The 12,125-nt window shown below is 36.3% G+C and overlaps 1 protein-coding gene across 5 annotated transcripts in view; it reads left to right on the forward strand.

Moving 5' to 3' along the window:
- The first annotated feature begins 250 nt into the window (after window positions 1-250).
- LOC127949237 (type II inositol 3,4-bisphosphate 4-phosphatase) overlaps window positions 251-12,125 on the forward strand; it is a 145,197-nt gene continuing 133,322 nt past the window's right edge. For 2 of the 5 annotated variants that reach the window (XM_052546277.1, XM_052546273.1), the window contains exons 1-2: window positions 254-635; window positions 5,307-5,423. In XM_052546277.1, the coding sequence (XP_052402237.1) occupies window positions 597-635; window positions 5,307-5,423 (156 nt within the window). In that variant the 5' untranslated portion in view covers window positions 254-596. Of the gene's footprint in view, window positions 636-5,306; window positions 5,424-12,125 lie in introns of all 5 variants that reach the window. The other 3 variants (XM_052546271.1, XM_052546272.1, XM_052546276.1) reach the window with 3 other exon arrangements.

Raw genomic sequence — 12,125 nt, forward strand, 5'->3', positions numbered from 1 at the left:
TGTTTATAGACCACATATTAGGCACTTTTATAGGTTTTTAATGTTTATTTTTCAATGTTAATGAAAGTGACACAAAAAACCCCCAAGAACATCACTAGTAATTGCTTGGGTGGGTTGTGCCGGGGCTGGGCAAGCTTCTGATGGGGCTGTAGCAGCCCCAAGCCCCACCCTAACACCACCACTGGTTTCTGCTGACAGTCCTCTTGAGCTCTTTATTGAGGGCAACAGCTGGCTCGTATCTCACACCCGGACACACCCTCCAGTGGCACACTGATCTCTCTGTTTCTCTCTCTCTCACCCTGCCTCTTTTTTTCTCCTTCACATGGACTCTCGGCCCCACACGAGTGCACAAAGAGAAGTCTATTTCCCTCCAAATTAGATTTGCTGGAGGAAAGAGGTCTGCGCTGTTGAAGCTCACCCAGACTGCAGTAATATTTAGCTTTCATGTGTGTGTGTTTGTAGTTCTGCGACTTATCTAAACCTCGCTGTATAGAACGGACAATGACTGGTGTCAGTTTCAGTGTTAGGAATCTAGTGAACTGGAAAGTGCTGAATAGTGACACTTTTGTGAAAACCCTCTAGACTCTGGAATAAAGATGGACTTGAGCTCAAGTTGTTGGAGGCTGAGATGTTGGGTAGGTGTCATTTTTTTCAATTTTTATAAGTTTATGAATGTAAAGTGCGTGTGTATATATATATATATATATATATATATATATATATATGTGTGTGTGTGTGTGTGTGTGCATGTGCGTGAGTGTGTTTTAAAATTTAAATGAAAGCTGTCACTTTTTTCAAGAAACTCAAAACAATATTTTTTTTAGGAATATTCATGAAGCCGTTTTGCATATATTAACAGTTCTGTCCAAAAAAGCTTTGATTTGGTTATTTTCCTGTTGTAAATAAATATAGAAATAATGCAATATAACTCCCTAAGCAATTGACAAATGGATTGAAATGAACTGGATGTAATCGTGCACACATTAGCGGTTCCACTGAGACGTGTCCCTCAAACGCACTTCTTAATCACATGCGATCATCTGACGTAGAGATGAAAGTCACAGAGGTTCCCCTAATGGGAGAACACCATGAAGCGAGATTCCCAGATTCCCTTTCCACTCTTCTTTGAGCATGTTGTGGATTCCTGTGAAAGGCAGTTGTCTGAAATAGCTGCAGGTGTGGGCCGTGCACTGTGAGCAGAGAGCTGGCCCACTTTTGTTGTTTAATATAGACAGGTGCTTTTGTCTGAAATGAGACTGCAGCTGTTCCCTAGTCTCCCGACTTAATGCACATGTAATCTCATGTAAACCTGTGTGTGTGTGTGTGTGTGTGTGTGTGTGTGTGTGTATGAGGATGTTGCAGGCAGTTAGGCAGCAGTTTTTCCCAGCATAGTCCTGTGTTTCCCAGTGGGGGTTTTGCTCCGTCACAGCTGGGGTCTGCGCTGCGTCATGCTGATGCTGTGGCCTCGACTGCTGTCTGCTGGGAATTTAATATGATAAAACTTCCAGTAAAAACAGTAATACTTTGAAATATTATTGCAGTTTAAAATGTTTTCTATTTGAACATATATTGCATTTATTTCTGTGATCAAAGCTGAATTTTCAGCATCATGCCTCCAGTCTTCAGTGTCGCATGATCCTTTGGAAAGCATTATATTTTGATTTAGTTCTTGTAAACATTTCTGCTTATTCACATATGATATTATGTGAAAACTGAACCGAACATTTTGAATGTTGGTTAATACGGCACATAGAAATTTTCCTCATACTAAGAAAAATGTTAACAATTTAATAAGCAGACAATTAAGTTCCATCCCTGAAAGATGCAGCCTGTGTGTGTGTGTGTGTGTGTGTGTGTGTGTGTGTGTGTGTGTGCATGTTTTTGTGACATCAGGACACAACTCTGTATAATGACATGGGTATGACACCCGTATTACAAGGAGAGGGTGACTTATGAGACATAACCCATGTCCCCATTTTTCAAAACGCTTATAAATCATACATAATGAGTTTTTTTGAGAAAGTAAAAATGCACAAATTTCCGGTTAGGGTTAGGGTTAGGCGTAGGGTTGGTGAAGGTACAGTATAAAAACCATTACACCTATGGGATGTCCCCACTTTTCACAAAAGTGTGGGTGTGTGTGTGTGTGTGTGTGTGTGTTCGTGTGTGTGTGTGTGTGTGTGTGTGTGTGTTCTTTTAATCTCCTGGAAAATCCCACTCTAAAAATGTCTGTCTGGCCTCAAGAGGAGGGCAGTAAGTATGATTTGACGTCATGCCACTGTCTCTTTATAAAACATCTTTGTCGGTTATGTGTATTTGATGCATGTGCATTCATGTGCACATTGATTTCTAGCCAAAGTCATGGCGACCCGCTATTTATTCTGTCCGTTTCTGTATCGCATTCCTATCGAACATCCGGTTAGTGTAAAAATATGAGCTTGCCCAACATGACGGCGCATTACAGAACAAATTGGCCACTTTGGGATATCTCTAAATGACTTCCTCCACCCCGCATCCACCACAAACACACACTAAATAAATGCTGCTTTCTGAAACGAGGCCATTAGTTCTGAAGACTGACCATTACCCACACTGCTGCAGTGAGTTTTCAGCGCTCCCTTGATTTATCATCGCCAGCGATATTGACCTTGTGCTTGTATGGGTTCAGATTTGTCCTGGTCAGTTGCTTTATCTCGGCTCTAACTGAACTTTCAGGCATGGAGAGTGAGGTAAGTTTGATAGTGAAATGCTTTTTAATGAGTTTGCATGGATCATAACTTTAGCAAGATTCATATGGTCCTCTATGTGCTGTTTAGTGGTTAGGAGACGTATGCAGGATAAAGTGCAAAAACCTTTCAGCCTATACATCCTGCTGATTCTTTTAATTAAGCACCTTATAAAATCAATCTCAGCCTGTTGAACTGATGAATGATGCAAACCTTTAAAAGACTGTGAGATCCCTTGGGGAGATGAATGAAAAACACGTTTGTCTGATGTCTCTGTGTGCTGACTTCTTGCCTAGCTAGCTTTAAAGGAATAGTTCACCCCAAAATAAAAGTTTGTTTACATGTTCCAAACCTGTCTGGCTTTCTGTCTTCCTCGGGACAAAAGATAGTAATTTTGAAGCATCTGCACAGCCTGAAAGGACAGTTCATAGTCTGTCAAACAAAAATGTCCCTTACAACCTGTGCAATGTATTCAATGGAAGCCCATTTTCACCATCTAAGAAAAAAACTGAACTGTGCTTTGGTAAATCAGAATTATGACATTACTGACGGATGACATATGACAAGCTGAGATAAAGGCATAATTAAGTAAGAACTAAGATTGACAAAAAATAGTCAAAACTATGGATTAAAACGATATGGGGCCAAATTTAAGGCATTATTATGAGATAAAAAGTGATAATTATGACAAAAATCATACGTGACCAGTTTAAATAGCAATGAAATGTTGATTATGACTATATATATATATATATATATATATATATATATATATATATATAATGAGAAACTATATATTATGAGATAAAATAGAATAGAAATAGAATTATGTGATACTAAGTCATAATTATGAGATAATTAAATTGGTTGTCAGTTATTATGTCCTAATTTCCACTGTATAAAATTAGAAATTGAGATGATGAAAATATGAGGAAAAAAAGGACTACAATGTAAATTTTAAAAAGAAAAAAAAAAGATCTGAACAAAATTTAAGATGAAAAGGTATTTATTACACACGTCAAACTTATAGAAATTATTATATGATTATAACAATCCGTGTTTATATTATCTCATAGTTATTACTTAGTGTCTCATATATATATATATATATATTATGAGACACTAAGTAATAACTATGAGATAATATAAACACGGATTATATATATTTATATATTCTGTGGTAGAAATGGGCTTCCATAATACTCCATGTCTTCTGCATTTGAACGCTATTGTGTGGAACACAACTTTACGTCTCCTCCTCTGAAGATTTCAAATGGTCTTAATGTGTTGCACCGCGTCTTTGATGCACCAAATCAAATATGCAGAATGTAAAATAACATTTGAAAGCTGCAACAGAGGCGAGGATTTTCAGTGAATAATGGGGTCTGTTCTTCATAAAAAGCTATTGTGTGACTTCAAAACATTTGAAAATCAGTGAACGAGGTGTATTTGTTTCTTTTGTGGATTTTCAAATCTCTCAGCGTACAGGTTTGGACCAGCATGAGGAGGAGTAAATAATGACAGAATATTCATTCATGGGAGAATTGTCCCTTTAACAGGATCCCTTTGCTCAGTTCATTTGCAGAGCTGGAATGTGATCTTTAGCTCAGATAGCGACATGTGCTCAGCCAATGAGCAGATGTGAAACAGATAGACCGTGGCCTCATCGATCCAGCGCTGACTTGAATAATAGCCAGGCTGCTTTTTACCCTGAAAGAAGAGAGCCATTCCAGTCTCTGGACTTCTTGGTGTGTGACTGAGCTTTCATGCCAGAGATTGCGCCTCACTGTCTGTCCCACCCACCGTCTTAGGAGACTCGGGTCCAGAGACGCCCCAGAACAGCAGGCATAACCTGAGGAAACGCTGATGTGTAAAAACTGCCGTGACTGGGAGTGTCCTGCTCTGAGATCAGTGAACGGTGATAAGTGCGTGAGGGTTCGTCTGTGGAAAGCAAACTGGCTTCTTCTCATAAACAGATGCTTTTTTGATGTGGAGCGGGGGGTTTCATTGATATGCCCAATCTCTTGCTCTATCCCTGTGGTTGTGTTTTTAGATGAGCCGCTGAGATTTAGGGATGGATCCCTATGACCCACTGGTCCTCCATCAAAAGTCAGAAGTCAGAAGCAAAATATGAACGAGTTAGAAAGGTTGTGATATTTTTAGCGCTGCTGGTTTAATTGGTATGTGCTTCAGCTATTAGACAGTTTTGCACGGTTGAACCCTTTTTAAAAAGGGAAGTATGCTGAATAGTTGACAATAACTGATGAGGAAAATTTTTATTTTATGATGCCAGTGTCCAAAGGAGACATTCAGAAACATGTTTAAAAACGTTACAAAATCTTTTAATGGTAGTTTATTTAACCTTTGAATTTTTATTTGATTTAATTTGATTTCAAGTCATTTGCATTCCAGTTTTTTGTGCAACCCTTTTCTGATCTGGTCTCCAGACTTCACCATGACGTTTAGTTTTTATTCCCATCTGCCACTGCATAAGCGAGTGAGCAGCGATATGTTGGCAGACAGCTGCTGGGTCATTTATCGTCCTCAGCCATTGACTCTTGTCTCTTTTCTTCTTTGCAGGGAACGAGGGAGCCCGTGTTCCTCACTGGAGTGAGTGTCCCACCTGATTGTCCCGTCTACAGCGAGACACTTATTAAACTCAGCGTCTACGGTGTGAGCGATGGCCACCAGCAGACGGTGAGTAAAGAGGCTGGATGAGATCTGAGCGACACACTGCTCTCATCTCAGTTCCTTTCACTCTTGCTTGTGCAGATCTCAGTCTCTGGTTCATGGATTTGTTCTGGTCCCATCCTTGTGTTGCTGATGTTGGGACATGGACTGCATTAGTTGGGAGGCCAAATGTTTATTTGCTAGGCCCTGAAGTTTTTTCCTCTTCTTCTTCTTTTTATCACTTGCTTGGTAATGTTTGTCACAAAATCATTCAGAGCTCCTGCTTTAGTCTATAAATCAGACATCATCTCGCAAGCCACACGTTTGATTATTTTGCATAATGTCTGGCACATCGACGTTTATTCTGCTACAAATTGACAGCTCATTTAATTTCTGTTGCATCTGTACTTTCTGCTGACAACACTGAAGAAATTGGATATTATTTCACAGACAAGATCTGAAAACAAAGTAGGAGAAACAGATGCGCATGAGAAATACGCCAACTTTAAGACACGAATCTGGACACTTTTCAAACTTCTCTTTTGTTTAGACATGAAGACGTGAGACTCGTAAAGTTTACAGAAACTGATTTTATTGTGTGATTTGCATCTTATTTCTCTTGTGTTGAATGATGTTGAAACCATCGCCATCAATAAGACGTCAAGTTTTGGTTTTATTTATATGATAATATACTTTATACTTTACCGATGTTATTTTAATACAGTTGATATACTTTCTTAGTTTTTGTTATTATCCTAGTTCTTCGTTAGATTTGATCTTTTCATTTGAATTTTAAAGTTTTAGTAATTTTGATGTGAGTTTTTTGTATATAATTTTTATATAGTTTTTGTTCAATTTACATTTTAGTTTATTTAGTTTTATTTATTTTAGCACTTAAAATGGACATAAAATAAAATAAAAATGACCAAATAATAAAATAATGAAAATAGTTAACAATATTTTTAAAAGACCTTTTATGCAGCTAATAGAAGTAAAAAATAAAAAAAGAGGTTTTGGTTCGTTTTAATCTATGTTAACTATAATAACCCTGCTTTATACATTGTATCCATTTACCAATAATATACAGAAATACATTTATTATACAATTATTTTCTATGCTATTTAAATTTGATCCAAATTAGATTTTGAACAATTCTTGTATATAATATAAAAATCCGGGCAAATCTTGTTATTTTGGTGATGTTCTCTCACATAGAGATTATCACTCCACTCCTTCATCTGTTAGTGAATAAAGCACCTGTTCAGCTATGTTGCCCCCCAGAGAGAGTGAATGCATTTTGTGTTTTACGTTTTAATATCCAGAATATTAAAGCATACGTGATGGGCACATGTATATGTCCTGTGTAATATTAATGACCCACAGCACTGCAAGAGCACAATATTCTCAAGAGGTTGAAATTCCAGGAATAGACTTTGTGTATGTACTTTATAAATAGTGCAAACTTCTGAACCCACAGCAGGGGTTTTGGAGTGGACTGGGGTCCGTTTCTGTGAGTTTACTCGGGAGATTGCTGTCTATATATAAGTGTTTCTCTGAAGATCAGAAGACTCCGGGCAGATGTGTTTGTTGTTCCTTCAAACAGAAAATAAAAAGTATGGTGCAGATCTTCATGTTTCGAAATGCACAGCTTTCATTTACATACTGTACCTCCTTCTCATTCTGCATTAAAAAAATATAGAATAATAAAAACTTGGAAAATTATGGCATTTTCATATTCCAGAAGCTTGTTTGCTTTCATATCGTATCCTGTTGATCTCGGTGCACCTTGGAGGGGCGACTCTATCAGGGTCAAAACTTCAGGTGCTTCAGGACTACAAAATGCAGAATGATTACAAACTGGCTGCAGAATTATTTAAAAATGCCAATTTAAATCAGAACTTAAAAATCAAACATTGAAAGATTAATATTTCTTTGAACTGCATAGGCCCCAATATGCAGCAATATGCAAAACTATTCAAATGACAGACATGAAACAACTTTATAAATTATCAGAAATGTAAATAAAGGTATTTTTAGTTTGAGTAGTTTTCATTCGTTAAATGTCGGATGATTTTGTGCTCAGGGCAAACAATACTTTATAAATCTCACTGCTAGTAAAAATTTTTTTTATATATATTATTATAGTTTCGGTTGTAATTTTAGTTTTAACCTGTAGTTTTGTTCTACAAAATGAATTTGCACCATCACGTTTGACTGATGTCAGTTGTTTTCTCCTCACTTTGCCTATTGATTTTGCATGGTTTACATTGCATTAAGATAGTTGTTGTATGCATTTTATTTGAGCATGCTTTTCCTCCTATTGTGCATGACCTCAGAGTTGACCTGTGATGCAGCGGTTGAATTGATTGGAGGTCACCTCATGATCAGACATGGTTCAGTCGGACAATGTGGAGATTGTGGAAAACATAATGAACTTGATTATCTTGCATATTGCACACCATGTTGGAGAGAGAGAAAAATGAGTGAAGAAATGAACAGCAGTAAATGCAGCCAATACAGATAAGACTTCTCATATCTTATAGCACTTACGTACCTGATTCAGGAAGCTCTTTGAGAGGCAAACTAATAGCAGAGCTACAAGTTGACTGTCTGAAGAAAGTCATTATCTAGCGTCTGCTGGACCTCTGAACATGTCATAGCTGTCGCAGCGGCGGCGCACAAGCTAATCAAGCACTCCTTTATTTCCATTCAGCTCCCAGATAATGAAAGAATATTTTTAGCGCTTAGTCTTTATGAACCCGCCCCTTAATTTGATTGTGATGATGCACGGCGGTGCTTGTGGGAGGAAGGAAACATTTGCATAGTCACTCATTTTCCTAAACATGCTGAAAAAGTATTTTAAAAAAAAACTTTTGCAGGTTATTAGAAGTACATACAGTACAGCGATTCATCCAGTGTTGAGAAATGCTTTGCAATGATTTTGCAATATGCACAAACACTGAGTAAATTGTATCATTCATGATACTAGAATTTATTTATGTATTTGCTCTATTTATGTATGTAACTAAGTTAGATCACACTGTGTGTGTTAAATGTGTGCAGATGCAGAACATGCCTACTTATCATTCTGCATTAAAAACTGGTAAAATTATGACAATTACTTTTTATTTTTGATATTCTAGAAGCTTGATTGCTTTAATATTTCATCCTGTTGATCTCAGTGCACCCTGGAGCGGTGGCAAAATTATGCAAAATTAAATGAAAATGTACTTAAAAATCAAATACTGAACTGCATAGGGACAATATTATTATTTGTTTTTATATTTAAAAAAAAATACAGACTTAAAATAAGCAGTAGAATTAGCATTATACAATAGAATTATCAATTCAAACAATATAATTATAATAATTTTTTGAGTACTTATTAATAATATATTATATAAAATGTATTTATTTTAAATATATTTACTTTTTTTTTAAGTCATTTTGCTTTGACATTGAGATTATTTAGCTGTTTTGCCTTGAATCATTTTGACAAGCAGGTCTTTGATCTAGTATCCATATTTCTATAAAACTGCAAATGTCTCAAACATATTGATTTAGTTTTTTATGTTTTAATTTTGGTGCCTTTAAGGGATAGTTCTCCCCAAAATGAAAATATTGTCCTCATTTACTCTCCCTCAGACGATTCCAAACCTGTATGAGTTTCTTTCTTCTGTTGATCACAAAAGAGGATATTTTGAAGAATGTTGGTAACCAAACATTCATAGTGTTTTTTTTCACACTTATGGCTTGTTTGGCAGATGTAAAGGCTTGGCTTTCCTCAAATCTTCAAAATTATAGTTTTTAGTCCATCTGAATTTCCAAATTCCCAGAAACTAGATTTGAGTGGGATTTCCCTGTGTTTGAAATCATGGATAAAACTTTTTTTTTTTTTTTTTTTTGATGATGGCTTAAAGTTTGTCCGTCAAGTAAATTCATTTGTCAAAGTTTGCTTTTTTTCTGGCTGCATCTGCTTTCTAAAGCTAAGCCTTTCCTTTCTTTTAAAGATTTTGAAAAAGTAATTCATGTTTTTATTTCATCTAGGCTGGACTATTGTAACTAACTTTATTTTGGGATTAGCCAGACAGCTTTAACCCATTTGCAGCTTGTTCAAAATGCTACGGCTCGACTCTTGTGTGGGGTTAAAAAGAGGGAGCAAATTACCCCTATTTTACGCTCACTACATTGGTTGCCTGTTTGCTTTAGAGTGGATTTAAAAATGTTGCACCTTATTTATAAATCTCTAAATGGCTTGGCCTCTTCCTATCTCTGTGAGTTACTGACCGAGTATCAACCCATTAATGATCCCTTCGGTCTCCCAAACAGGAGCTATTGTTTATTGCTCAAGTGCAGGGGAGATCGTGCTTTCTGTATTGCTGCCCCCAGGCTTTGAAACGCCTTGCCACTATCTATAACAGAAGCCTCTTCTCTTAATATTTTTAAGGCTGAAGACATTTGTATGTTCTAAAGCATATAGCTGATGGGATATTTGTATGATTTAATAATTTTTCTGTTTGTTTGTTGTGTGTTTTTCTGTTTTTAATGACCTACTGGGACGCACATTTGTCGACGTAAGTTGTAATTAATTGTGCTATATAAATAAATTGTCATTGTCAAGTCAGTGGCTACCAGCAGCTGTTTGGTTGCAAAAATTCTTCAAAAAATGATTGAATGCATGACTTTAGTGAAGCCCAAATTTGATTGACATTTCATATGTGGTTGCTTTGTGATGATTGGCTCCTCAGGTCTTTGATGGGTGGTGTAGTTGTTATGGGTGAAGTGTTGTTTGATGTCTTTCAGTGCATCTGGTTTGGATGAATAATTCCTGGATATGTTGTTGTTGTGGAAGGAGACACATTTCAGTCCCGTCACGTTCACCAGGGGTCAGTGTGTTCCAGATGCTCCAGGATCTTCTGCATCTGTGCCATCTTGTTTCTGGCTGCTTTTAGCACCATTTTGTTGCCTCATTTATAAACAAAAAACTTGCAAGTCAAATGGAAAGCAGAAGACAGCTACATATATATGGTATGGTGTGGTGACGTCACTTTGAGCGTTAGCTCTCACTAACAGTTCACATCACTGTCTCCTGTACGTGCAGACTGGATCCGATCAACCTGTCAGAGTCCATACATCTCTCTGACATCATCCTGCTTGAAAATCATGCCATCGTAACAGCACACACGGGTGAGACGCCTTTAACCCGGAGAGAAACGCAGATCAAAGAGATGAAGATGAAACAAAGGCGGATCAGGAGCGAGACTCGCGCACATTCACACTGGACGCTCCTGAAATGGTTCAGAGAAGACACAGACAGCAGACGCAGCTAGCGAGCGAAGACAAGCACGTCATATCCCAGCATCCCGTCTGCTTTTGGCCTGTAATCTAATAGTTTGTTCAGGTGTTACAGATGATCCGTCTCGTTCCTGACACACTGTTCCCTCTCGCACCTTCCTGGAGAAGTGACTCGGGGGTCGTGGCTTCTCTCCCGCAGGACCCGTCTCATTTTTTTGTCGTTGTGGAGTTGTCCACTTCCGCTGCACTCACTGAAGCAGTGGATGCGGTACAGATACAGAGTGAGACGCTGAGTGCAGACTCAGTGAAGTTACAGGGGCAACAGAAAATATTTTATTTTATTTTTACAGTAGTTTTTATTCCTTTTGTTGTTCTTAATGCTTTTTACTTTTTCTCTTGTTAAATCCATTTTATAGATGGGAATGTGAATATAAATTATGTGAATATTAGTTTTTTTCTTTATATGAATATTTCTTTATTTTTTGTTGATTTATTCAGGTTTTTTAAGTACATTAACATAGACATTCGTTTTGAAACTAACAGATGTGGACTAATACCTTAAATAGCCCAGTTTATTGGGTTGCAGGTTATTTTAATAAAAAAAAAGATACAAAAAATTAATCATCATTTTACTATCATTGTTATTTTACTCTTAACATCATTCAATTTATTTTATTTTATTTTCTAATGTTTAATTTTTTGCTAAATTTATAACATTTTATTTTATGCTTCATTTATATATTTTATTTTACATTTATTTTACATTAACTTTGTGACAGCGAGTGGTGTTGACAGAGTTCAGGGAAAACTTCCTAATTTCTGTATTAAAATGTTTGTTTTTTATTGGTTGTGTGATATTCTAATTTTGTGAGATACTGATTTTTAGTTTTATTTAGATATAAGCTAAATAAAATTTAAATATCCTTTATAAATGCTTTAAAAGGCATAACTAGACTCACTTTAGATGAGCTCACATAAATAGTTAACTGACCACTACTAAATGCTTTGTAACTACCTGAATTTACTACATTTCTTGTGATCTTATGAATCACTGGCAACTCCTAAATAACTGGTTTGTAAATAATGGTATACTTAATTGAGAAATGATAAATTGATCATGAATAAAGTATGAAAATACAATTATTAAACACATTATAGATATGCTTTTAAATCAAGAATAAAGCATTTATATCTGTATTTATAAACTGCTTATTACTGTCTTTATAAATTATGAATTATCTGTTTACTAATGCTTAATTAATGATTAATAGTGTGCAGTTATTATAAAGTGTTACCAATTTCTATACCATATTTTAATGGATACCAATTTACTTTTGACGTGTTGCAAGCCATGTGGAAACATCAACCACAAAGATCAAACTGAAATTGACAGCTTATTAATACAATATTGAACCAATCAAATTTAAAGGACT

Source organism: Carassius gibelio, chromosome B1, assembly GCF_023724105.1.
Source record: "Carassius gibelio isolate Cgi1373 ecotype wild population from Czech Republic chromosome B1, carGib1.2-hapl.c, whole genome shotgun sequence".
NCBI classification, from domain to species: domain Eukaryota; kingdom Metazoa; phylum Chordata; class Actinopteri; order Cypriniformes; family Cyprinidae; genus Carassius; species Carassius gibelio.